Source organism: Delphinapterus leucas, chromosome 1 (assembly GCF_059928025.1).
Source record: "Delphinapterus leucas isolate spDelLeu-1000000601 "Yukka" chromosome 1, BTC_Dleu_Yukka2, whole genome shotgun sequence".
Lineage (NCBI taxonomy): Eukaryota > Metazoa > Chordata > Mammalia > Artiodactyla > Monodontidae > Delphinapterus > Delphinapterus leucas.
The window spans coordinates 170,117,107-170,143,454 of record NC_143129.1 but is presented as its reverse complement, the minus strand read 5'-3'; the positions used below and the strand labels follow the sequence as shown (position 1 = coordinate 170,143,454).

The following is a 26,348-nucleotide window of genomic DNA, read 5'->3' as shown; positions in this document are numbered from 1 at the left end:
AGGCCCTTTGAGGTGTGGCTCCCACTTGCCTTTCCCACCCCGCCCACTGAGTCCCCACCGCACTGCACTTCCCAGTTTCCGCCCCTGGACTTGTCTGCATCCCTCTGCCACCCTTTAGCCTGGCTGACTCCTTCTCATCCTCCACATCTTAGCTGAGGGTTCCCTCCTTCGAGCAGTGTTCCCTGCCCTGTGCCCCTAAAAGGTTTAGGTTCCTCCCCTGTGCATCCCTCCACTTCCATTCTCACCCAGTCACTGAGTGTATCACCGTTCCCATCGGGATCCTCCACTGGACTGTGAGTGGCTTGAGGGCGGGGACCAAGGGGCTTGGTTCATATTTGTGTCCCCACAGCCCAGTGCCAAACCTGGCTCAGAGCAGGACCTGAGAACACATCATTTGGGGTGACTGCATACAAGACCACACTCAGCGGTTAGCCTGGTCCCACTGTTCCCTCTGTGGCAGACGGGGGCCTTAGCTGGGCCCCAGAACTGGAGCTGGGAGGGAAGAAGCCCACCTGAGTGCAGGCAAGTAAGAAGGCAGGTGAACAAATCCTCACTCCCACCCCCAAATACCAAGGTGCACAGAGGTGAGGATACCTGGGAGCATATTATAAAAGTTTATGTTACAACAAAAAACCCTATAAAAACATTTCATCCCAGGGAGAGCCTCCAGGGCTGGGGGGTGGGGGGAGGTTCAAAGCACATGGACAGTCCAGATCTGGGACGCCCTGTCCTTGGCCAGCTCCCACAGCACTGCGTGGTCCCGGTCGTAGCCCTGGCCACCTGGGGGAGGGGGTAAGAGATGGGGAGATGGTCAGAGGGAGCTGGGGACTCTGCTGCCTGCAGGGGCCTTCTCCCACACACATGCCCAACTTACCCTTCACATCTAGGATCCGGCCTTCAAACATCTGGCTGCAGATATGGCCTGATTCACTGATGCTCCACGTCTGGCGGGGCAGGCGGCTCTCAGCCCACAGCACTACCTTGGAGCCGGTGCTGGGGGTGCCAATCACCTGCAGGCTCATGGTGGGGGCCACCTGAGGCCCCAGGAGGTCGTCAGGCACTGGCCTTCCCCACAGAGACTCCACCAAACCCAAGACACCATTGACACACCCAGCTTTGAACCCTGGCTTGTATGGACTGTGACTCTGGGCAAATCTCCTAATCCTTCTGAGCTCTGGTTTCCTTGGGGACGGCTGTTGTGAGGGTTTAATGTGAGAAACCATAAAAGGGCTGGAAAAATACGAGCTCCTCCAGGAAGCCTTCCATGACTGACTCCTGAAGCACAGGCTTTAGCAGCAGACAAGCTTCCACATACTTACTGGCTATGTGACTTTCAGCCAGTTACTTAACTTCTCTGTGCTCGTTTCCTCACCTATAAAATGGGAAGTATAATAGAACTTGCTCCCTAGTGCCCTCTAGGGATTACATGAGGCATTCACATGAAGAAACCTGCAAGGTGCCTCCCTCCAATGCCACCTTCTCAGGAAGGGCTCCCCTTGTCAGAGCTACTGATACTTCCTATTTTCCTTTCTTATTGTATTTTTCCTCTATTGCACTTTTTAACACCTAAGGTACTAAGATATTTTACTCATTTGTTTCTTTCTCTCCCCACTAGGATGCAAGCTTCAGGAGGGCAGGAGTTGTTTCTGTCTTCTCACTGTTATATTCCCAGCACCTAGAACAGGGCCTGGCACATAGCAGGTGCTCAGGAAATGTTTGTGGAGTAGATCTATCATTATTAATAGGATCCAAATCTGTCACAGGATATCAGAGCTGAGTGGTCCCTTAGAAGCATCTGGTTCAATGCTCTTGTTTTGCAGACGGGAGACAGGCCCAGAGAAGAGCCCAAAGTGCCCAGGGGTACACAGCCTGCATTCTCCACCTCCACCAGGGTCCTGGTGTTTGTGTATCTCTCTGTCTCTCTGGCCAAAGGCTGGGTCCTGTTCCTGACTGGGAACAGGCTGGGAGTCCCAAAGGTAGGCTTGTGAGGGTCTGGGGCCCTGGTGACCCTGTCCCAGTCCCTAAACTGGTACCTGGTTCTTCAGCAGCCCATCCTCGTAGTACCAGATACAGCTGCCTCCAGCTTGGGGCTCAGAGACCACCACGCGGCCCGCCTTCATGTCCTCCACGTGGTCCGGCACTGCCAGGAATCCCCCCAGTGCCACATTCCAGAGGTGGAAATAAGCCCGGCGCTGGTGAGTGGGGGGAGCTGAGAGTCAGGGGTCTCTGGGCAGGGATGCTCCCACTTGGGCCCCCAATGCCCTCAACTCTGGACCCTCCAGTATCCCAAGCTCCCAAGCTCTCCCTCCTGCCCCAAACCATCCTCGACCCTGCTTCTAAGTCACCCCTTCTTTCTCACACATATGCCGGGGGCACATACATAGTGCACACGCACACAGTTCCACATCTGTAGAGATACACACAGAAACACTGGCAGATACACCCAAGATCCACATGGTTGTACAGGAGTGCCGCAGACACAAACACATGGATACACATCGACATGTACGCTCACATTATTTGCTCCCCCAGCCGACTCCATGCCAGGCACTTATGTTTGCCAAAAGTTTGGATGTGTATAGGAATATAGATGTGCACACACACTTACAGAGAGAAATGCACGCACTACCCATGCTGAAGAGGTACCACAGCAGGGCGGACACTGGGCTGTCAGACATCAGACCTGGCTCGGCCACAAATCACCTGGGGGTCTCGGATGGTGGTGACAGTAATAATCGTAATAATAATAATCACGGCTAACGTTTGTTGAGTGCCTAACCATTCAAGCACTGTTCTAACGGCTTTACATCATTATTATCTTCAATCCTCTAAACAACTCTATCATACATAGCACCCCCAGTTTAAAGATGAGGAAACTGAGGCCCATGGAGGTAAAATACTCGTGAAGATTGCAGAGCAAATTCTTGTCCACTTCTCTGGGCCTTTATTTCCCCATCTGTAAAATGTGAAGGTTGGAGATAATCTCCAAGATTCCTTCTAGCAATGATGTTATAAGAGTCTGAAATAGGGACCACACAAGTTTCCTCACACAAAGATACACACTTTCAATGGTGTCACAAGTACAGGCACGTGCAGTCATAAATACACTCTCACAGATGTACAGGGTGAGGGGATGACAAACATCCCCCCACAGATCACCTCCAGAGGACACATGCATACAAGTGATATCACAGACACAGAAACGCCCTCAGATGGGCACGCGTGTGCGCGCACACACACACACACACACCCCTCTGTGGCCATGCCTCCACATAAATGCACATGCACATAAATGAGACACATGTCCAGACATGCACTCACAGACATACGGAAACACAAGTACAGACACAGTGTTTCAAAGTGAAGTGTGCTTACCACTGGTGGGTGGTACAGGAGATAATTTTCAGGCTTATGTGGATAAGCCTTATTGTTAAAAATTTAATGGTAATGAATTTATCACAATGTCTATTAAGGAAAAATCATACACATCAAACCCATGATCTTATGGACATTACTCCTTAGGATAGGATAAAGTAAAAAAAAAAAAAGTGAGTTGGTTTAGAGGAAAATATTAAGGAGACAATGGTTCAAAAGGAATGATGGTGTGACAAAAATTGTGACAAAAGTACACAAAGGCTGAGTTTGAGAAACATGGGAAACGCACAGACAGACAAACAGCCAGACAGACTGGCCCAGACGTGCTCAACCCGACATGCTACCTACCTGCCTGATGGGGTAGAGGGAGCCCACCCTCTGGGTCCCACTGTACGTCAGCCAGTTGGTGATCTCGCAGCTGCCCACCAGCCACTGGCGGCCCCGGAAGTCGCTGTGCTGGCACAGCACCCAGCTGGGCCCAGCAAGTGCCACAGACACAGCGAGGAAGACAGACAGGTAGGCAGGTAGAAGAGGAGGAGCAGCCGTCAGAACATTCTCCACCTCCTCCTCTCTCATGCCCCGACTCCTCTGCCTGGGGTTCAGGTCCCGGAAGCGGGTAGAGAGGGAGGCTGGGAGGGAGCTCTGGGGTTTGCAGGGTAGAGGAGGGTCCTGGAGAGCACCTCGGGCTGGGGTCCAAGCCCTGAGGGCCAGTGACCCTTCCCCCCTCTCCCTCCTGGCGTGGAGGGGAGTGCAGTAGAAGTGGCGGGAAGACCTGGAGGCCCCTGACCTCCCTCCCTCCCTCGCAGCCCCCGCATCCCCGCGGCACACTCACAAGCCCCCCTTGATCCGCACAGACAGCACGTGGTTGTTGAAGCCCTCGGCTTGCAGGCTCCGCAGCTCCCCACTGAGCTCGATCTCCTTCCCCTCGAAGCACTCCAGGCCATACAGGAAAATGGATGGCTCTGAAAAGTGCTGCGGCCGGGGGCACAGAGAAGGGGTGAGGCCACGAGAGTCCCCAACTCAGTCCCTCTAGTTCCAGACACCCCGACTCCCAGAATGGTCTTTCAGGTTCTCTTCCCTCCTGAGCTCCACCCCACAGGGCCCCTGACTCCTGGACACCGCCAGCTGGGTGTCCCCCAGGTTCTCAGATGTAGCATGTGCCAGATAGAACCCCCATTGCCCCTCAAACCTCCTCCCCAGTAAATGGCACTTCTAAGATGAGTGACAAGAATAATACTGGTCATTATAGCAGTTCTCATGTATTCAGGGCTTACTACATGCCAGGTTCTGTGCCAAGTGCTTTACCTGATCTTATTATAACTTCTCAACAGCCCTATAAACAGGTGCTATTATTATCCCCACTTAGAGGGAAACTGAGGCTAGAGAAGGTAAATCACTTGCTCAAGGCCCTAAGGCCAGGCTTCAGAGCCAGGTCTGTTTGTCTTCAGAGCCCAGCATGTAGCTGTACAGAACCTGGCTCTGTCTATTATCAGCTGCGTGACCTGAAGCAAGTCACGTGACCTCTCTGTGCCTCAGCTTTCACGTCAGAAAAAGGGAGAAGATAATAGTTATATGGCTCATAGGGCTGTGGTGAGGATTAAATGCCTTAGTGCATGGGAAGCCTTTTAAACACTGCCCAGAGCATGGTACAGTAAACACCAGCTGTTCTGCTTGTGCCACTCCCACTGGCCACCCAGTTCATAACCAAGTCCTACCGACTCCAGGTCCTTCATCAGCCCATGTCACTTCTCTCCACATCTTCCTAGTCCAGGACATCATCATTTGTCCTGGATCACTGTAGCAGCAGCCCCACTGCCCTCCTCCCGCCCACCGTTCCCCCCATGCAGCAAAGCCACCTTGCCGTTCCACTCCTCCCTGCCCAGAATCACCACCTCATTGGTCGCCCCTGCTCCCAGCCCACCCCTGAGTGCTAGCCCCTCCTGGCCCTGTCCCACCTCAGTTTCAGGACACAGCACTCTGAGCTATAATCTTTCTGGGTTCCTTGAAGGCAGGGCTATGTCTGATATATTGCAGGGCTCTAGGACCTATCTCAGCAGGGGCTCAATAAATCCCTAGTAAGCTGACCTGGCTTTGAAGCCCTGGGGTCAAGGGGACCTGGGGTGGTTTTGAAGACTGGGTTTAAGCCCCAAAGCCCACTCAGCAGGGAGAAGAGGCTCTGTGTGTGGGCTCCCCCAGCAGCAACCCCTGCCTCAGGGGTGCCTGAAACTGGAGCGGGGCACTTACCAGGGGCACCTTCTGGAGAGAGCCCAGGACCGTGGAGGCCAGGCAGCCCATGGCTGTGAGAGTGGGGAACTCGCCCTCAGAGAGAATGTGCTGCTCACCCTCAAAGTTCTTCTCATCAAACAGGATCCAGCTGGGGAAGGAAGGGGAAGAGTGGGGGGATGTCAGTAGATATTTGAGCCCACCCTCTCCTTGGCCTGCCCAGGCCCCCCTGAGATACAGCAGAGTAGATGCAGACTTGACGGGGATCCCCCGGTCCAGGGGAGGCCAAGGATAAATGGGCATTGCAGCAGCAGGGACTAAGGTCAGACTTAAGAAAGGACTGAATGAAATCATACCGCCCTTCAGGGGAAATTCGGCAACATCAAGCAAAACTCCATGCACAATTACTCGGCAATCCCATTTCTCAGAATCTATCCCAAGGACACCCTTCAAAAACATGAAATGACACATACATAAGGCTATTGATTACACACTGTTTGCAGTGGCAGAGTGGGAGCCGCCACATGTCCATCAATTGGGGATTAGTTGAATAAACTAAGAATCTGGAGTGTAACATAGCAGTCAAAAAGAATGAGGAAGAGTTCTTAAAGGGATATAAAGTGATATCCAAACTGTTAAGTAAAAAAATCAAGGTAGGGCTTCCCTGGTGGCGCAGTGGTTGAGAGTCCACCTGCCGATGCAGGGGACATGGGTTCGTGCCCCGGTCCGGGAGGATCCCACATGCCGCGGAGCGGCTGGGCCCGTGAGCCATGGCCGCTGAGCCTGCGCGTCCGGAGCCTGTGCTCCGCAATGGGAGAGGCCACAACAGTGAGAGGCCCACGTACCGCAAAAAAAAAAAAAAAAATCAAGGTGGGGCTTCCCTGGTGGCGCAGTGGGTGAGGGTCTGCCTGCCAGTGTGGGGGACGCGGGTTCGTGCCCCAGTCCGGGAGGATCCCACGTGCCGCGGAGCGGCTGGGCCCGTGGGTCGTGGCCGCTGAGCTTGTGCATCCGGAGCCTGTGCTCCGCAGCGGGAAGGGCCACAGTGGTGAGAGGCCCGCATACCGCAAAAAAAAAAAAAAAATCAAGGTGCATAACAGTGTTTACAGTATGCTTCCTTTTAAAAAAATTGAGATATAATTCACAAACCATAAAATTCACTCTTTTAAAGTGTACAATTCAGTGGTCTTTAGTATATTTACCAGATTGTAGTATGCTTCTTTTTGTGTAAGAAAATGGAGGAGGAGGAAAACCAAACATATTTGGTTTCTATAATTATATGTAAATTTATGAGTGCATATTTGCTTATATCTTCAAAAAGAAACAATGGATGAATAAACTAAACACACACACACACACACACAAAAGATTACCTATAGGGGGAGGGAGTGGAAAAGGTAGCAGGGACAGAGATGAAAGCTATTTTTTTTTAAGTCTTAACTTTGGAAATATTATGGACTGAATGTTTGTATCTCCCCAGAATTCCAATGTTGAAGTCCTAACCTCCAATGTGATGGTCTTTGGGAGGTAATTAGGTTTAGATGAGATCAAAAGGTTAGAGACCCCATGATGGGATTAGTGTCCTTATAGGAAGAGGAAGAGATAGGAGCTCTCTTTCTCAGCCATGTGAGGACACAGCAAGAAGGCAGCCATCTGCCAGCCAGGAAGAGAGCCCTCACCAGGGAACCAAATCAACCAGCACCTTGATCTTGGACTTCCAGCCTCCAGATCTGTGAGAAAATAAATTCCTGTTGTTTAAGCCACCCAATGTATGGTATTTTGTTATAGTAGCTCAAGCTGACTAAGACAGGAACACTACAAATATTTTATGTAATTAGAAAACAGAATTAAGTAAAAATGAGAAGTATTCATAAAAATTAAAATAAACAAAATAAATGAACCTAACTGTATATCAGGTTGGTGGCATAACTGCACAGAAAAAAGTATTATTTCAAATGTCTTAAAAACACAATAGTTTGAACTGTACATACCTAATGGGATGTAGGTGAATGTTCTGAGGACAAAAAGAACAACAGAGAGACCTCAAACAGCATTCACTGGTTTTTACTGTTAGTAGTAATATCAGTATTATAATTTTGAAACACCTAGCGTGCAGATTTTGGTCTCCAAAGAGCATTATGCATTAAAAGCAACCAGGATTCTTTGGGAAATGATTCCTGGTTTGAGGCAAAAAATGTACAAAATGATCCTGGGACATCTTACTGTACCAGAAAAACAAGGAAGTTATAAAAAAAACTATTGGGGTCATATAAAAAATACCCAGGGAGCAATTTGGAGGTGCTCCCATTTGCCAAAGATGAAACAATTTGAGTACACAAAAGAACAAGTGACTCCAAGGGCCTGGAGCATTTCATATACATAAAAAACCCGTGAGTTCATAACAATACTTTAAAAAATCTTCATTGGTCAGCTCTGGAGGTTGCTAGGGCCCCAATTCAGAAATTATTCTGAAAATTGATAGAAAGGGGCAAACACTGATTCTTGGGAAAAGATCAAACTGCCTTTTTTGTATAAACTATTTCAGGTAAACAAATAGTTGAAAAGGGAAAGTTCTTCTTTATAGAAGCATTCCAGCCAATATACGTATAGGGAATAACAAAACTTAGAAATCATTTTGTAACCTCTAAAGAAATAATGGGTCTAGGCAATTATCATCAATGGATGCTAAAAATCTTTAGGTGAAAGGTCAGAGAGGAATCTTATAATGTAGGGATCTTAATATCATTAAAAATGGGACAGCTAGACATGTGCCTCCTGATGTGATGCAGTGGGAAGTATACATACCACCTCTAATAGTCTTCTTGCCAGCAAAACAAAACAAAACACCCTGGATCTCATCAAGCCTCTAGATCTAACTACCAGTTTACAGGAAGTATGGGGCACAGAGGGACAAAATTAAAACACCACCAGGAAGCAATCAGGTAAATACAGAAGATGGGAAACTTACAGGGCAAATTATTGGGTTCTTTAAACGAGTAAATGGTATAAAATAAAAAGAAGGGAAAGGTACTGTTATACATTATAGATCAAATGGACCACATGCAATGTGTGGACCTTGTCTGGATCCTGAGAAAAACGAACCAATTTCACAAAGGCATTTTTTGAGATAACAGGAGGAATTCGAACATGGACTGGGTATTAGGTAATAATAAATTATTGTTAATTTACACTATACTGTCTACAGTTTTTACATTTTCTACTAAAACTTTATTTTGCTTTGTTTGCTTTAAGGTTGAATGATTTGGGATAGAATAGCTAATCTCAAGGAAGCCAAAGGAAGGAAATCATTTGCAACAAAGACCGCTAATTACAGCCTCGATTTCCAAGCTGAGCTAAGTGCTTCTGTGCAGGTGCCCCCCGCCCCCCTCCCGCCCCCGTCTCCCCTTCCCCACTTCCTCACCTGCCGCCGTGGACCCGGCAAGATTGGGGCTGGAAGGAAGGGGGAAGAGAGGTCTGGTCATCCTCAAAGGAGATGTGGTCGCCCAGGAAGTCCGGACCGGAGAAAAGCTGAATCTGGCGGCAGACACGGGAAGAGATGAGAGTGAAGGAGGGTGATGGAGTGGGACAGAGAGAATGCGGAAGTGGGGGAGAGATTTGAAATGAGGGAAGAGGAGACATAGGCCCCCCACCAGCTCCTTACCTTTGAGACAAAGTGCAGATTGTGCTCCCCGACCTGAAGGGAGGGACCGAAGTTTCGAGATTTAAGGGGTGTGCTAGCCCCCCGCCTCAATTCCTCTGGTTTCAGTATTCCCGACCCTTTTCGCAGGTCCCTCACCCCCCAGGTCCGTATTAGCCCCGCCCCTTCCAGGAGGCCCCGCCCCCAGGAGCTCCAAGCCCGGTTGTTCCAGTCCCGCCCACCACTGCTGGGGGATGCCAAGCCCCTCCCCTCTAAGAGGCCCCGTTCCTGCGGCGGGCACACACCTGCAGGACCGGCTGCAGAGAGGCGAGGGCGCTGTTACTCGCGCCCCAGTCGTCGCAGTTGCGGTACACGCCCTTCTCCAGCACGTACTGCTCCCCGGAGAAACCCACTTCCTCATAGGCCACCCACCTGCAGGAAGGGCGGAGCGCGGGTCAGCGTGGAGGAGCCAGTACCTCTGCGGAACCGCCCCCGGCCGGCCCAGCTCCCGGAGCTTCCGTCACTCACACGCCGCTGAGCACGTGGATGGCCTGCGTTCTGGGGCCGTGTCCCGCCAGCTCCACATCCGGCAATGCCTCGCTCACCTCCACGCTATGCCCCTCAAAGTCCACGGCCTCAAACAGCACCACCTCCGGATCCCCGAAGTCCTGGGCCCCAGGGACAGTCAGGTTTCTCCCGCCCACCGACGGAAACCCCTGGGGGTGCCCAGACCCCAAGGACGCAGTCCACCAAGGGACTTTGCGGTGAGGTGATCAGTGTGGGCTGGGGAAAGGCATTAGGAGGGAGAGAGGCTAGACCTCAGGGAACACTTCCAGGTGCTCTAGAGAACAGGGAGAGGAGGCGCAAATTCTTCCCTCAACAGATTGTGCTGGGGTAAGTATGGCTGCGGCCAGAGGCAGAGGGATGTCCCAGTTGCTCTTGCTTACCGTCCGGATGATTCGCAGGGAGGTCAGCGCCTTGTTATAGCCTCCCCAATGTGACCAATCAGCGTATTTTCCCTCCTCCAGCAGATACTGGTGACCCCGGAAACCCTCCTTCTCGTAGCCCACCCAGCTGGGGGAAGGGGGAGGCAGACAAACAGACTCAGTCACAGGAAGCCCATGGATGTGTAAGAGAGCTGCCCCCACCCCTAGGCAGACCAGGTCACTTCCCATCCCGGAGGGTAGAGGCTAGTGGGGAGAATGAGGTAGAAGGAAGGGTCCTGAGTCCTCACCAGCCCCCAAGAACTTGCAGGGACCCCACAGAGGCCAAGCTGGGGCTCTGGCCGTCCTCTGGCTGCTGCAGGTTGTAGATGTCTCGGCTCACTTCCCAGCTCTGGCCCTGAAAGCCTGGGGCCTCATACACTACAGCCTGCAGGGGAGAGGGGCTGTGTGAGGTTGGTGGGGAGTGATCTGGACCCAGACCCACCCAGCCACCCCAGGATGACTCTACCCAGCATCAACCCAGAGCTAAGCCCTCCCACTCCCTCACTGAGCCCCAAGCCCTTACCTAACTCCTGTCTCTTCTCTGACCTCTGACCTGGTCCTTACACATCAAAAGCCAGTTCCCAGTTAGCCCATCGGGTTTCCACCCCGCCCCTCCCCAGCCCAGCCTCTAGCCCCCAGCTCCCACCTCTCCCACCTTCTAGTCCAGGCCGTGATAGCCACACACATACAAACACCCCACCCAAAGGTCCTCTTTGACCCTGAGGCCCAGATGCCTACCTTGGGCTCCCCTGGCTTCTCCACACTTGGGCATCCCTGCAGAGGAGACAGAGCTGAGACACCAGCCCAGAGGTGCGGGAAGACAGATGGGGCTGGTGACCTGGGGTTTACTTGTTCCTGGGGCCCCTAAAAATGGCCAACCCCATGTCCTCCCTCTCCCCCAACCCTTGGACTAATCCTCCCTCTCCTCCAATCCCATTCCCAATAGGAGCTCCCAGGCCCAGCCTCTTCACCCAGACTACAGGACAAGCCTGTTTGGGACCACCTGCTCCTTACCAATCTCATGGGCTTCAGGGAGCCCACACTGGGATCTGATGCACCCCAGGCCTCTGGGGTGGGGTACTCTCCAGGCTCCAGGATGCAGGGAGTGTCTTCAAAGAAGGGCTTGGGGTATAGAAGCCACCTGAGGGGAGGCAGAGAGGCAGCTGCACCCCAGACTCCTGGGAACACAGATTAGTGGATGGGGTGGAAGGGGTAGAGGGGGGAAAGAAGTTTTGGGGGAGAGGCCCCCATCAAGGGGACTCTGGAGGACATTTCAGGCCCCCATAATTTCCTGCAGCAGCCACTCCATTGATCTCCCCTCCTCCGACCTGGCCCTCTCTAATTGCACACAGTGGCTGAGAGTTCTTTCCAGCAGCCGGACCTGTTTAAAAACTCCGGGTAATTCCCCATTAGCCTCACAATACAGTCCAGCTGCACAAAGAGGCCTTTTGTCCTGTCCCCCTGCCTTCCTCCTGGACCTCACGTCTACCCACTTGCTGCTTCCTTTGGCCAGAGTGAACTTTCAAAGTCAGTCTCTCACTTCTGGGCCTTTGCAGGTGCTAGTATACTCTTTTCCCCATTCATTCAATTAACAAATATTTAGGGGCATCTACCCCATGCCAGGCCCTGTTTCAGGCATCAGAGATACAGTGGTGAACAAAACATACAAAGTCCCTGCCCTCATGGAGCTTAGATTCTTCTGGGGCTGACTCGTCCCAGCTGAGGAGTCTCCTCCTCCAGGAAGGCTTCTCTGACCTCAGGCTGGTTTGGTGCTGTTCTGTACTCCTACAGCCCCGTGTCTCTCCATCCTGGAACTCTGGATTGCCACTGTCTGCTTACTTGCCTGGCCCCACCAGTAGACTGAGCACTTCTTGAGGGCAGGAATCATGTCCTGTCACCTCTGTGTCCCCAGCACCCAGCACAGTGAATGTTAAATGTAGGGTTCCCAGAACAGCCCAGACTCACAGTCCCGCGGAGACGGTGGCAGATGCCACCTGCAGAGGCCTCTCCAGGCCCTGGGGGTCCTCCAAGGCCTTGGTTAGCTTCACTTGCTCCCCCTTGAGGCCCTCCTCAGAGTACAGGCTGATCTCTGGGGTAATGTAGTCCTACGGAAGGAAAGGGGTGGAAAAGTGAAGTATAAAACAACAGCCCTCAGAGACCAGCCACACCCACACCTTCTTCCCCAAGTCTGTCCAGCTGGGGACTTCTCCCCAGAAGCCAGAAATGACTAGAGTGTTCTCTGAAGGTCAGCCAGACAAGCCTGGGACCAAAGCCCTCACTGGTCCCGCACTGGCCCTTTGGGACCTGAGGCCAAAATTCCCAGTAGGAGCCTGCCAAGTGCCATGCCCTTTGCCTTGCCTCTGGGAGCCTCATTTCCAGCCTGGTGGAGGGATGGGCGGGATAGACAGCCACTTCCTGAGGTCTCACTTTGACCCTTCTTTTGTATACAATTCCAGACTGCATACAAATCTCTATGGCTGTCCAGGCTGGCCTCCTTAACCCAGGAAGCTGCACCTCATCCCAGGAAGCTGCAGGTCCTCTCTGCATTCTGGGTGTTTCTTCCTCACTAGGGCCATTTTCATTCACTCACTCCATCAAATGTTTATGAAGCACCTACTGGGTGCAAGGCATATATATAAGGGCCTGTCCTACCCCTTCTCATTTGGTCTTCCCAACGAGAGTTATTACGCGCCATTCGCAGGCTAGGAAAGTGAGGCTCAGTGAAGTTAAGTGGGCCGCCCCAGGGCACACAGCCTGTAAGTAGCAAGACCAAGAACAGAGCACTGCAGTTTTTCTTCACCGTTGCAACCCAGCACGTCCCAGGTGCCTGATACACACTAGGCACCCAATCAGTGCTGAATGAATCAAAGGAACCCAGGTCCACTGGACTTCAAAACCCTTGTTTTTCTCTTGTACCTCATTACCTCCCACGTGAAGATGAATTTATTGTGAGAAGCCCACAATAAATTGTCCACAAATATTTGTGTGTTTCCGGAGAGGCTTTGAAAATTCTTGTCCCTTCCTTTGCGTGGCTGGGCCACTGCCCTAGTTAAGATTCTGATCCTCTCAACAGCTCTGAACTCAGGGTTATTTGTCCTTCCATTAAAAACAACAACAACAAAAAAACAAATTAAAAAAAAAACCCCAAAACGTCGGCTAGGCCCTGCTCTTAGATCTTTGCGTTCTCATCTGGGTCTCCCCAGTGGCCAAGACGGCTTTGTCAAGCTTAATTTTAGCAGTTTGTAAATTTGTGTTATGAAAACAATATTATTTTCCCCCACTTTACAGATGTGTAACTATAATAAGACTATGTCTTTTCAAACCACATACCCCTCCCTCAAAATTCAAACCACATACCCCTCCCTCAAAATTCAGACCACATACCCCTCCCTCAAAATTCAAACCACATACCCCTCCCTCAAAATTCAGACCACATACCCCTCCTTCAAAATTCAAACCACATACCCCTCCCTCAAAATTCAAACCACATACCCCTCCTTCAAAATTCAAACCACATACCCCTCCCTCAAAATTCAAACCACATACCCCTCCCTCAAAATTCAGACCACATACCCCTCCCTCAAAATTCAAACCACATACCCCTCCCTCAAAATTCAGACCACATACCCCTCCCTCAAAATTCAGACCACATACCCCTCCCTCAAAATTCAGACCACATACCCCTCCCTCAAAATTCAGACCACATACCCCTCCCTCAAAATTCAGACCACATACCCCTCCCTCAAAATTCAGACCACATACCCCTCCCTCAAAATTCAGACCACATACCCCTCCCTCAAAATTCAGAGGCTCCCCTTGGCTGGAAATCACAGCCCTTCCTGGTCTTCCTGTCTCCAGAGTCCCTGTCTTTTCTCCTCCTGGCAACCAGAGGGATGTTTCTAAATCTCTAATCTGTTTATATGGCTTTTCTGCTTCAAACCAAGCCCTCATACCCTAGCTTGACCATGAGTCCTACAGGGCAGAGAGCAGATCTCCCAACCTACTCATTGCCTGGTGTGGTGCCGGGCACACAGCTGACATGAAAGAGCATCTGTGAGCACGTGAATCAACATACATCCATGGCACCTTGGTTCTGGCCGTGGGCCTGAAAGCTTGGGCCTGGGCTGGGGAGTTGAGTGCTCACAGCCACCCCTACCCATTTCTGTTGCTCTAACTGAATCCTTCTCCAGCACTAACTGGAGCTACTGGAGCTTGGCCTCTGCCTGGCCCCTGCCTCCCCAAGCCAGGCTGAGCACACCCAGAATCCTTTTCTTCCCCACTGGCTCCGAGGTCAGGACTTTACAGGTGAGAACATGATAAACCCTCTCCAGACTCCGATCCCATATGATCTCTCCCAGAAATTCCAACTCTGGGTACCTGAGGCTGTCTCCCTCCTCAGGGCCTGGGGCTTAGGGTAGATGGGCAAAACCTGGTCCCCCACACCCAGCCACTCACCCGGACAACCCTCCTCAGGGAGCCAATGCCTTGGGTACTCCATGCTGGCCCCAGAGCTCCAAGTTCCACATCTCCTTCAGGCAGGACCAGCTTCTGGCCCCGGAACGCCGGCTCTTCGTATAGCACCCAGCTGCGGGCACAAAGACCTAGGGTCACTGAGTGGGGAGACGATGTACCCACGAGACAGGGTCTCTGGGTAGCTGAGGGGGTTTCTGCCAGGCACTTCTCACTGGGCACTTCCCACTGCCCTCACATCCCCCAGGTTCACACGCAGGACCCCGCCAGGAACTCCGGACTCACCAGCCTCGTACCACCCGTATGGAAGCCACGCGGGCCCAGCCGGAAGCATCAGCAGTGTCTTCCCAAACCTCCCTGCTGCTGCCTTGGCAGCCAGGCTCCGAGAAGAGCGTCATCTGGAGAAGGCACAGAGGGGGTCCTCAGGCCCTGTCCACAGATCCCCCACCTCCTGCTGCCCCACCCATTTGCCCCCCACTCCCTACCTTTCCAGGCCTGGTGTTCAGTTTGCCCTGGGTCTTCAACGCTGAGCTCTGGAATGGAGAGCGGTGATAGATCTTATGGGGTTGCCTCCTTACTGTCTCCCCCAACCTGCCATTCCAGGAACCCCACATCCTCCCTATGGCCCTCCACCCCCAAAGAGCTGGCCCACAAAGGATGCTACACTTGCTCCCAACCCCCTGGTACCTTCATCACTCTGTCCCTGGAAGCTGTCCCCTTCCCCAGCTTCCAAGATATCAAGCCCTTTGGAATCTACAGTGCAAATCTGCTGTTTGGATAGGGAGACAGAGGCCCAGAGAAATGTGGTCACACTGAACTAGACCTCAGACCCATGCCCCTGGCCCCTGGAGACTCTGCCCCCCAGTATCATGGTCCTCACACCATCCAAACCCTGGCCCAGATGAGGCCAGGCCCCCTGCATTGCCCACCCAAGGCCTCACTTACCCACCCCTCCGGGGACTGGGCACATGCAGGCTTCTCTGGAGGTGGCCTTTCCCTGTAGAGCAGGGGCAGCTGTCCTGGCACCTTCTTGAGCCCTGGTGCCCTGTGGGGCGGTAGAGCGGGTGGTTTTGTGTCCAGTGGTTCCAAAGTGGGGGCCTCCTTGAGGGCAGGCACCAGGCCCCCAAAGAGAAGGCTGCCTCCAAGACGGGAAGTGGGCCGGCTGCCTGCCTGCCACTCTGGCCCGACTTCTGGGTGGGCATCCTTGGCACCTGCTGTGTGCTTCTTCATCATCTCCAGAAGAGAGCAAGAGACCTGGGGGGGTCGGGCAGGGTGGGAGTCCCAGGAGGGGCTGGGCCTGGCTTTCTCCTGCCTGCGCTGGAGCTTTTCACTGTCGCTCAGGTAGGGGTTCTGTGGTTCCTCCTCCTCCTCCTCTCCCTTTTCCTCTTCATTTGGTTCCAGTGCGGGCACCCCCTGGGGGCTGGGTCCCAGCACCCATGGCCCAGGCTGGTCCTCCTCGATGGCAGGCAGCGTGGCGTATATGGCCAGGGAGGAGGAGCGGGGCGATCGTGGCAGCCGGTGAGTGCGGAGGATCTCGGGGGGCTCCATACTCCGCAGGGTGTCCAGGAAAATCTCCAGGTCAGCAGTCAGGTCCACCTCCTCCTCCTCCCTTGATGGCTCCGGGAACATCTTGCCCTCGGTGGAGTCAGGGACAAGCTGGGACTCCAGGCTGGCCTCTGCTCCTATCAGCCTTGGGGCAGGGGGGCCTCCTGGGCTGAGGGATACCTTGCCCCCTGAGGAGGAGGGGGCAATGAGAGCAGTAGGGCCCTGGACAACTACTTTCTGGGTGGAATATGGGACAGTAGAAGCACCAGGGCCCTGGACAACCTCTTTTTGGGTAGGAGATGAGATGGGGCTCTCCTCAGATTCCTGAACCTCCCCTTCCTGTTTGGGGGGTGGGACAGCAGGAGCTGTCAGGCCTTGACCAGCCTCCTCCTTGGTGAGAGGAGGGGCAAGGCTGCCTTCAATACTCTGGACAACCTCTTTTTGGGTGCTATGGCTGCCTTCTGGGGCCTGGGCAACCTTGGTTGCTTTAGGGGATGAGTCAGCAGGAACCCCAGGGCTCTGCACTACATCTTTCTGGGTAAGGGAGAAGATAGGGACATTTTCAGAGTCCTGAACAACATTATTCCTTGGGGAGGATGGAGCAGAAAGACCTTCTGGGCTGGTGACAGCCTTCCTTCTTGTAGAGGATGGAGCAAGAGATTGTCCAGGGACTATAAGAACCTCAGGCTTCACCGTGGGCAGGCTGGTGGCAGCAGGGGGATCTGGATGCCCTTCCCTTTCGACGGAGGGCCAGGCCTGGGGTCCCCTGGGCTCGAGAGTCAGCTGGGCCCTAGCATGGGTAGGTACTTCCGGCTGCTCTGGGGGGTGACCTAGGCCCAGGGATGGGGTTTGGGTCTGGAGTCTGGGAGAGGAGGGTACTGGTGTGTGACCCTGAGAGGTCTGGAGAGGGAGCTGGGTGGGGCTGGATGCTCTCTGCACGCTTGGGACCTCATAGACCCTGGCATCTGGGGCTTTGTCCTGGTCTCGGTCCGGGTGGGTTGCAGGGACATCCTGGTTCTGAGGCAGGTGGGCATAGTCCGGGAAGCCTGTGGGAGCCAGGACAGATCCGTCCTCTGGCTCTGCTGTCCCCGTCTCAGGCAGCTGCCCCAGGGCTGCACCCTCTGTGCTGCCCAGACCTGGACTCCTTGTCACAGCAGCCAGGGGCCTGGGAAGCCGGCTGGCGGGTGGGCTCCACCCAGCAGGCACAAGGCTACTTAGCAGCTCCAGGGCCTGGCTGCGGCTGGGTGAGTCCTCGGCTCGGGGGCTCACCACCACTGCCTGCACCACGCGGGCAGCATTGCGGCCCCTGGGCAGGGCCTTGCTCGGGAGTGTTAGCCCCACAGAGTTCGTCACAGAGCTGTTCACCTGTCGGTGCACGTGCCCTCCCACCACCATGGTAGTCTGCACAGTGCGTGTCACCCGCCGTTCCTCGAGGCTCCGGGAGCTCCCGCCGGTGAGACTCACACCTGGGTTGGGCTTGGGCTCATGGGGCCCATGCACCAGCGCCAAAAACTCAGTCTTGGCCGTGGCTCCTGGGCTCGGTGGCTCAGTCCTGGGGTCCTGGGCACTGCCATCACCCTGGTCCACAGCCTCCTTTGGCCTTCCCACTGGCCTTTTCTGCTTGGGGGGCAGCGTGTACTTTTTGGAGAAGATGGGCCCATGGCTCTGGAGGCTTTTGGAGCCAGCCCCGTCCCTGGGACCCTGGTGACTCATAGTCTCTTCTTCCAGCGCAGCAAAGCCATTGACTTCCTCCCGACGGTGGCCATACTCAGACATCTCCTCCTGGTGGACTTCCAGCTGGGCCCCTGATACCAGGGACACCTTGTGAAAACGGTGTTTGCTCTCTTCCTGGGCAGGGGGCCACTGCCGCCATGTCAGTGTGGTACTCATCACTCGGGCCTTGGCCCGAGCTGGGGGCCCACTGGCCTCCTCCTTGTTGGGCCCCAGCAACGGATCCTGAGGTGTCCTTGGCTCACTGTGGTCCAGATCACTGCAGAGGGTGCCGGGAAGAGGAGAGACAGGGTCGGGCGTGGTCAGGGTGGCTGTCTGCAGTGCAGAATCACTCCCCCTGCCAAGGTCAGGCTGAGTAACCGCAGGCAAATCATGTGAGCTTTGGAGCCTTTGTTCCTTCATCTGTAAACCGGGCACGATACTCTCAGATCTCCCACCCCTCTCCCTACTTTCAGGTGTTCTCTTTGCCAGGGTCCTTCAAGGGGTGAAGCTAAGGGCTAAGCCTAGAAGGAGAGAGAAGGGAGAGAGCAGAAAGGCATATGGGTCTGACCCACTGGTCTGTGGATGGGGCTGGGACTCTGCCCAAGGAGCCCTGGGGCTAGTCCTCCAGGAGCTGAAAACTAGAAAACCGAAAAACTGAGAATTAGGCAAGTGATGTTCTGACCGTGCTTCTGATCACTATAAAGGAAGGTAAGGAAAGACAGCTTTGGCCTCCAGCAAAGTTGGGTTCCCCCTGGCCCTGTCACTCACTAGCAGGATGACCTTGGGCAGCCACTTCTCCCTGGCAAGCTTCAGGGCCCCCAGGCACAAAACTGGAATAACAAGAGTATATGCTGGGTTCACAGGGTTATTGTCAGCATCCAGTAAGAGAGAATAAAAACTCACCTTATGAGAAAAACAGATATCGTATATTAACGCATATATGTGGAATCTAGAAAAATGGTACAGATGAATCTATTTGCAGGGCAAGAATAGAGACACAGACGCAGAGAACGGATGTGTGGACATGGTGGAGGGGGGAAGGGGAAGTGGGATGAATTGGGAGATTGGGATTGACGTATAAACACTGCTGAGTGTAAAATAGCTAGCTAGTGGGAAACTGCTATATAGCACAGGGAGCTCAGCTCAGTGCTCTGTGGTGACCTAGATGGGTGGGATGGCGGGGACGGAGGTCTAAGAAGGAGGGGATATATGTATACATATAGCTGATTCACTTTGTTGTACAGCAGAAACTGTCACAACATTGTAAAGCAACTATACCCCAATTAAAATTTAAAAAAAAGAAATAGATGTTAAAAGAAAAAAACTCACTTTATAAACTAAAACACTGGCTCATAAGCTTCCTCGTAAAGAACAAATTATTCACTATGGAAAACAGTATGGAGGTTTCTTAAAAAACTAAAAATAGAGCTACCATATGATCCAGCAATCCCACTCCTGGGTATATATTCAGAAAAGATGAAAACTCTAACTCAAAAAGATACATGCACCCCAATGTTCATAGCAGCACTCTTAACAATAGCCAAGACATGGAAGCAACCCAATTGCCCATCAACAGACGACTGGCTTAAGAAGATGTGGTATGTAAATACAATGGAATATTACTCAACTGTAAAAAAGAATGAAATATTGCCATTTGCAGCAACATGGAGTATTATACTTAGTGAAGTAAGTCAGACAGAGAAAGACAAACATTTTATGATATCACTTGAATATGAAATCTAAAAAATAATACAGGGGCTTCCCTGGTGGCACAGGGGTTAAGAATCCGCCTGCCAATGCAGGGGACACAGGTTCAAGCCCTGGCCGGGGAAGATCCCACATGCCGTGGAGCAACTAAGCCCGTGTGCCACAACTACTGAGCCCATGAGCCACAACTACTGAAGCCCACGCGCCTAGAGCCTGTGCTCCACAACAAGAGAAGCCACCGCAATGAGAAGCCCACACACCGCAATGGAGAGTAGCCCCTGCTCGCCACAACTAGAGAAAGCCCGTGCACAGCAACGATGCAGCCATAAATAAATAAATAAATAATACAAATGAATCTATATGCAAAACAGAAACAGACTCACATACATCGAAAACAAACTTATGGTTACCAAAGGGGAAGGGGAGGGGATAAATTAGGAGTATGGTATTAACAGATACAAACTACTATATATAAAATAGATAAGCAAAAAAAAAAAATAGATAAGCAACAAAGATTTACTGTATAGCAAAGGGAACTATATTCAATATCTTGTAATACCCTATAGTGGAAAATAATCTGAAGATACATATAACTGAGTCACTTTGCTGTACACCTGAAACTAACAATTATAAATTGTTATTAATTAACTACACCTCAATTTAAAAAAACAATAAATTATTTATAAATTATAAACAAGGGACTTCCCTGGTGGTCTGGTGGTTAAGACTCTGTGCTCCCAATTCCAGGGGCCTGGATTTGATCCCTGGTCAGGGAACAAGATCCCATGTGCATGCTGCAACTAAAAGATCCCACGTGCCACAACTAAGAGCGCAGCCAAATAAATAAATAATTTAAAAAATTATAAACAAACGTTCCCACTTTGCACATGAGGGGGGGGAGGCTCAGAGAGGTTAGGAAACTTGCCCAGAGTCACACAGTAGCAGAGGCAAGAGTTAAACCCAATCCTAAGTGCTTAACCACCGAATCAAATTCCCTGATGTATCTGGTAAACTTAGACTCTGTGGTTTGGGGGTTTACTTTTATTTCACCTCTTTTTTTTTTTTTTTTTTTTGCAGTACGCGGGCCTCTCACTGTTGTGGCCTCTCCCATTGCGGAGCATAGGCTCTGGATGCGCAGGCTCAGCGGCCATGACCCACGGGCCCAGCTTCTCCGCAGCATGTGGGATCCTCCCGGACCGGGGCACGAACCCGTGTCCCCTGCATCGGCAGGCGGACTCTCAACCACTGCGCCACCAGGGAAGCCCCTGGAGGGGGAAGCCCCTGGGGGTTTACTTTTAAAGGAGGCCATACAGTCCTGGAGGGGCCAGTCAGCTACTACGACTTCCAGGCTGCACTGAGCAGGGCAATCCTATTCTCAGGCCTCAAGGACCCAAAAGGTCAGCTTGTTCCACATCAGCCTCAGTACCAGCCTGTCTTCAGCTCCTCCTTTCTGTGAGGCAGCCCCCAGACCATTATAAGGGCAGTTAAGGCCGGAAATGGACCCATGCCCCCAACTTCCCTCCTCCCTCTCTATTTTCCTCCCTCCTGAGAGGCTGGTAGAACCCAGAACTTTGGCCCTGTCTTGTGGCCCCAGCAGTGACTCAGGTTTTATGATGGGCAGAGATGAATGGGGATGAGGCCCAGGGAAGCCTGACCTGACTTGGGGACCACTGGTGGCTGTGACAACATGTGGCCTGGCCCAGGACGGGGTCTGAGTGGCCCAGGACGGGGTCTGAGTGGCCCCAGAAAAGCCTTGTATATGGGGGAGGTGAGGGACTGAGATGGATGCGTAATCCTTTCCCTGGGCCAGAATTCCTGAGAGCGACACACTCAGACACCTGAGGCCCTGGATTGCAGCACTTCCCTGAGGCCTGACCCTCTCCCCTGTCCTCCTTGCTGAGGCTCCCCCCGCACATGGAGCTTCACGCCTTGATGAGCCCCTGTCCCAAGTCTAATCTCCATTTCTGAATAACAATAACAACTACCATTCGCTGAGATTCCCTGTCCGTGACAGCAGACAGTAAGGGTCAAAGCCTGGGTTCTAAGTCATTTATTCATTCATTCATTCATTCAGCACTAATCGTGTCACGTGATGCACTAGGCCCTGGTTAGGTTCATCCAAAGCCAATTTTCTCTTGGAGGTGGTATCCTAGGAGTCCAGAAGTCAAAGAATTAGACATAAAAACAGGAACCACATTTGGAAAGCCTCCATAGGCTTTGGCAAAGCAACAGGAGAGCAGCTTCAGAGGAAGCCATTGGTAATCCAGCCCCTGGACAACACCCCCGATAGTCATTCATTCCACAAGCATGTGATCATTTGTTTCTGCTTGCATACCTCTAGCGACAGGGAGGTCGCAATTTGACAGCTGACCTGTCCCATCCCTGAATAGTTGTGATGGCTAGAATGTTCTTCAAACTATGCAGGAATCTGCCTGCCTATAGCCCTCCCCCATATTGTCCTTCCTCTGAAGACACACCCCAATGACCCAGGATGCCTCTCCCAGGCCAGCAGAGATGCCCATTTCCAGAGCCCTCTCTTCTTCAGGGCCCCGGACCATAGGTGGATTTGTCACAGGTTAACCTGTGCCTTCCAAATCAGGTGTGTGGGGCTGGGAAAGGGAGAGGCTGAGGAGGGGGCAGGGGGAGTGTGGGAAAGAGCCTCATCTAACCCGACACGTCCTGGATTCTCCCCGCTTACCTGTGAGTCACCCACAAACTAGGTCAAACCAGCCCACAGGCGTACAAGCTCGTGCTGCGTCACACACAGACACACACGGCACAGACGCACAGAGTCACACAGGCACAAAAACGCACATAGATGCTTACCCCAACGTATGCAGTCAGACACACAAACACAGAGTCAGTCACAGACACTCGGGGATATACACACAGGGACACAGCAGACACACAAGTCACACACATACACAGAAACACACAAACACAGTGACACATGCCCACACATTAACAGTACACACACACACACACACACAGAGTCAATTCACAGCCCCCAGCCCTCCTCCTCTTGAAATTCACCCTTATTTGAACAGATGCACACACTTGGATGCATACACATCTTACATTTCCAGACCCAATTGCGTTGTGCCTCCCCACCCCCCACAATTGCCAATCCTGGCCCAGAGAACCCTCCCCCAGAAAGGGAACAGAGAAGGATGACACCCCTGGAGGTCCTCTTCCTTCCTTTCTAAGTGAGCGCTTGCCTCCTGCGAGTCTGTCATTATCCACCTGTGCCCAAAATAGTCAGGGAGTAGAAGATGGAGCCCAAGTCCCCCAGATGAACCGCCTTGCTCCTTCCTTTCCCCTCTCCAAGGACTGCCCCTCCCACTCACCCTCCCTTTCTCTGCAGCCCTTCTCCCCCAGCTGGAGCACAACCTCCCCCCGCAGCAGGTCTCTGAGCCAGCCTGGGTCGCACATGTCCCTCTTCCTTGTCACAGAATCATTACCCTGACTCCTGCCCAGAGGCCTGGTCATCCCTGATGCTGCCTCTGCTGACACAGTACTGCCAAATCTGCTCCACGAGGTTACAGAAAGCTCTGCAGTCCACACTCAACACTCCACTGCTTGCACAGGGCCACCGAGGCCTCCGTTAGAGGCAAGAGAGAGAAGTAGTTAGAAAACAAGTACCCGGGTTCAAATTTTGGGCCCTTCACTTTCTAGTTGACTTTGAGCAGGTGATGAAACCTCTCTGAGCCTTAGTTTCCCTATTGTAATTGGGGTGGGAAGGTGGAGAGCAGGATTAGTCCAACTTCATGGGGCTGTTGTGAGGATTAAATAGAATTATGCTTAAAAAACGAACCATAAGTGACAGCCACCACCATCATCGTTAGGAAATTTTCAGAGCCCTGTTTGAGGCCCAGTGCCCTTCCTGGTGGTTCTAGAGAGATCCCATGTTCATCCCCTCTTCAGTGAGTTTTAGGGGACACATCCTTCCACCTCTGAGCCCACCAGGCAGATTCAGGAAAGTAATTTCAACACAAATTAAAAACAGAGGCTTGGGAAACTCAGTGCCTGATTCCGTGGCTGCCAACACAGAACAATGTGGGGTAATTATTGCTGTGACTGAAGCTTTATTAATAAGCATCCCTGAGCTTCCCTGGTGGCGCAGTGGTTAAGAATCTGCCTGCCAATGCAAGGGACACGGGTTCGAGCCCTGGCCCGGGAAGATCCCACATGCCGCGGAGCAACTAAGCCCGTGCGCCACTACTGAGCCTGAGCTCTAGAGCCTGCAAGCCACAACTACTGAGCCCACATGCCACAATTACTGAAGCCTGCGCTCCTAGAGCCCGTGCTCCGCAACAAGAGAAGCCACGACAATGAGAAGCCTGCGCACCGCAACGAAGAGTAGCCCCCGCTCGCCGCAACTAGAGAAAGTCCGCGTGCAGCAACAAAGACCCAAAGCAACCAAAAATAAATAAATTTATAAAAAAAATCATCCGTGCTATTTCAGCAGCCCAACTCTCTAGAGTTCAAAGTATTTTCCTGTAACCACCTCCTCCTTCCTCATCTCCAGCTACCAAATCTACCTGACAACTCAAGGCCCAGAGAAGTTAAGCAACTTGCCCCAGGACATACAGCACTTTGGCTGAGAGCCTCTTCTCAGGCTGGGAATGTGGTCTCCGGAACAGAACGAGGGAATGAGGGTGTGTTGCTGAGGATAAGGTGATCCCTCCCCCATCCTCTCCATGACAGGATATCCCCCTCCTCAGTCGGACAGAGGAATAGGGAAGCACTGGGCCCCAGGATGTAGCCTTTGGATGAGGGGAGGGAAAGGAGGGCAGAGTTGGGAAGGGGAGGGGATGGCAGGGTCAGCTCACCCCCAGGGAACTGAATGAATGGGCCTTGAGTTGGAGAAGCCCGGAGACAAGATAGAGACCCAAGAGGGGGCAGCCAGGCCGGTTTCCCCTCCCCGCGTTGCTGCACGTGGGGCGAAGTCGACTCACCATCTATGCGGGGACCCAGGCATCTGGCCAGCCTGGAGCTCCTGCCGCTGGGCCGTGCTCCCCTGATGTGGTGGGGCTCTCAGCCCGGGCTCCTGAGGCAGGTCCGCCAGGCACCCTGTGATGGGGCGGGGGCCCTGGGGAGGCTCTTGCCAGCCCCTGGATTCCTCAGGGCCGCAGGCGTGGGGAGCTGGTTGGGCCAGTTTGGGCTCCTGAGTCTCCTACCCAGGTGCTTGCCCACGCCCCTGCAGGGTGCCGGTGATGTGGTAGCAGGTCCTCCTGGCAGAGGGACACTCATGTAGAGTCTGGGCTGGCTCGGGCAGGGCTGGCCCTGCGCTGGTAGGCTCACCCTTTGCCCCCTCTGCCCTGGGGGAGGATGCTGGGCGGGGCCGCACGTCTTCCGGGTTGCTGGGTGGCTCAGGCCTCAGAGGAATCTCCTGGGCTTTGTACGGGGGTTGCAGGCAGGTGCAGCCTGGAAATCCTTGTTCCAAACATCCAGGAGCTGGTGGTGGGCATGAGGGACACCTGGTCCCAGCAGGCTCTGCTGAGGTCACCGCCAGTGCCAGGCTCTCTGGCCCCACAGAGGCAGAGTTGGCCAGGTCAGAGGCGCTGCCCACTGCTAGCCTCTGTAGGCGCCCCGGTGGCTCAGCAGACCGCCCTGAGCTGTGTCGTCGCTTCCAAAGCCAGGAGCCACGGCTCCCTGCCCAAAGGTCCAACTCTGAGAGGCTCTGGGCTTGGGCCTGAGGGAAAGCAGAGGCAGAGACTGGGTAACAGCATCACTCCCCTGCCTTCAGGGTACCCCTGACACCCCAGCTGCCCTCCTGGTCACAGAAGAAGCTGAGCAGAGCTCTGACACCGAGCAGAGCTGCCTTAAAGAGAGACTGCCTCTTAGGCCACAAGATCTGGACAAAGAGGCAGAGCTCTGGAAAGGCCCTTCAGCATTTAACTCACCCCTTCCCATTCTACACACAAGGAAAGTGAGGCCCAGAGTGGACACTGACATGACTTAAGTCACACAGTGAGGGCTCCTGATTCTCAGGCCAACTGCTGATTTCCCAGGAATCCTCTGGCCTCCAGCCCTTTGGCACCAGCTGCCCTGGGCCTTAGGGGCTTTGTGGGCATGCCTGCCACAAATGCCTGTGGCCTCTGCCCGCTCCTGGCTTCCAGAGAGCCTGCAGCCAACTCCCCAGTACCCTCCCAGCCCGAGATTCCCAAACACACTTGGGAGGAGGTACTTGGGCATAGAGATGTTCTTGGGACAAGAGCGAGCCTGGAAAGAGGTTTCGCCTAAGTGGGGCAACACTGACTTCTGTCCACTGTCTTCCCCTGGGGCCCAGCCTAGCTGTGTGTGTGAGGGGAGAGGGTTCAGGACCACAGACCCAAATGGACACTGCCATCCAAAACACCAGTTTTCAGGGATGGGTTTGTGTCCCTGGCAACAGAGGAGCCAAGTCTGGGGTCAAATTCCTCCTAGCAGGGGCCCTTGATCCCAAACGCCTTAATTTACTCATCTATGAAATAGATGCAGCCTCTCACTCCCCAGAGGCTGAACATCTCAAGAAACAGGAGGGTTGGATGATTCATCTGGGGGCCCGGAGCAAGGCAAGATGGGCTTGATTCTCAGCTCTGTTACTTTCTACCTGCAATACCTCTTGCATCTTAGTTTCCCCATGTGTAAAATGGGCGTGATAATAAAACTATTGCTTCCTGGGAGTGCTGTGAAGATTGCATGAGATAATC

At 53.1% G+C, this 26,348-nt stretch overlaps 1 protein-coding gene across 6 annotated transcripts; it reads right to left on the bottom strand.

Moving 5' to 3' along the window:
- Positions 1-598: 598 nt before the first annotated feature.
- CRYBG2 (crystallin beta-gamma domain containing 2) lies at positions 599-25,222 on the bottom strand. 6 transcript variants are annotated; one of them, XM_089898501.1, is made up of 21 exons: positions 24,612-25,216; positions 18,850-18,895; positions 15,634-18,223; positions 15,174-15,221; positions 14,974-15,086; positions 14,674-14,803; positions 12,184-12,323; positions 11,233-11,359; positions 10,957-10,992; positions 10,467-10,603; positions 10,180-10,306; positions 9,761-9,900; positions 9,538-9,664; positions 9,257-9,289; positions 9,017-9,129; positions 5,620-5,749; positions 4,208-4,347; positions 3,724-3,847; positions 2,034-2,192; positions 875-1,034; positions 599-780 (listed from the first exon to the last, which is right to left on the bottom strand). In XM_089898501.1, the coding sequence occupies exons 3-21, from the start codon at positions 18,121-18,123 to the stop codon at positions 692-694; spliced, it is 4,563 nt and encodes a 1,520-aa protein (XP_089754627.1). In that variant the 5' UTR covers positions 18,124-18,223; positions 18,850-18,895; positions 24,612-25,216; the 3' UTR covers positions 599-691. The 6 variants fall into 6 exon arrangements, with proteins under 6 accessions (XP_089754627.1, XP_089754623.1, XP_089754631.1 ...); XM_089898497.1 differs by lacking the exon at positions 18,850-18,895 and adding an exon at positions 18,715-18,776; XM_089898505.1 differs by lacking the exons at positions 15,634-18,223; positions 18,850-18,895 and adding an exon at positions 18,715-18,849 and having other exon boundaries at positions 24,612-25,222.
- Between the last annotated feature and the right edge of the window lie 1,126 nt (positions 25,223-26,348).

Bases quoted from the DNA above. Each gene is read 5' to 3' on its own strand.
- CRYBG2 (XM_089898493.1), bottom strand. From the start codon at position 18,366: ATGAAGGAACAAAGGCTCCAAAGCTCACATGATTTGCCTGCGGTTACT. The intron at 11,360-12,183 runs GTGAGTCTGGGC...GCCTCCCCTCAG, and splicing joins GCCACCGTCTCCGCGGGACT to GTGGCTTCTATACCCCAAGC. The intron at 9,130-9,256 runs GTAAGGAGCTGG...GTCTGCCGCCAG, and splicing joins ATCTGCACTTTGTCTCAAAG to ATTCAGCTTTTCTCCGGTCC.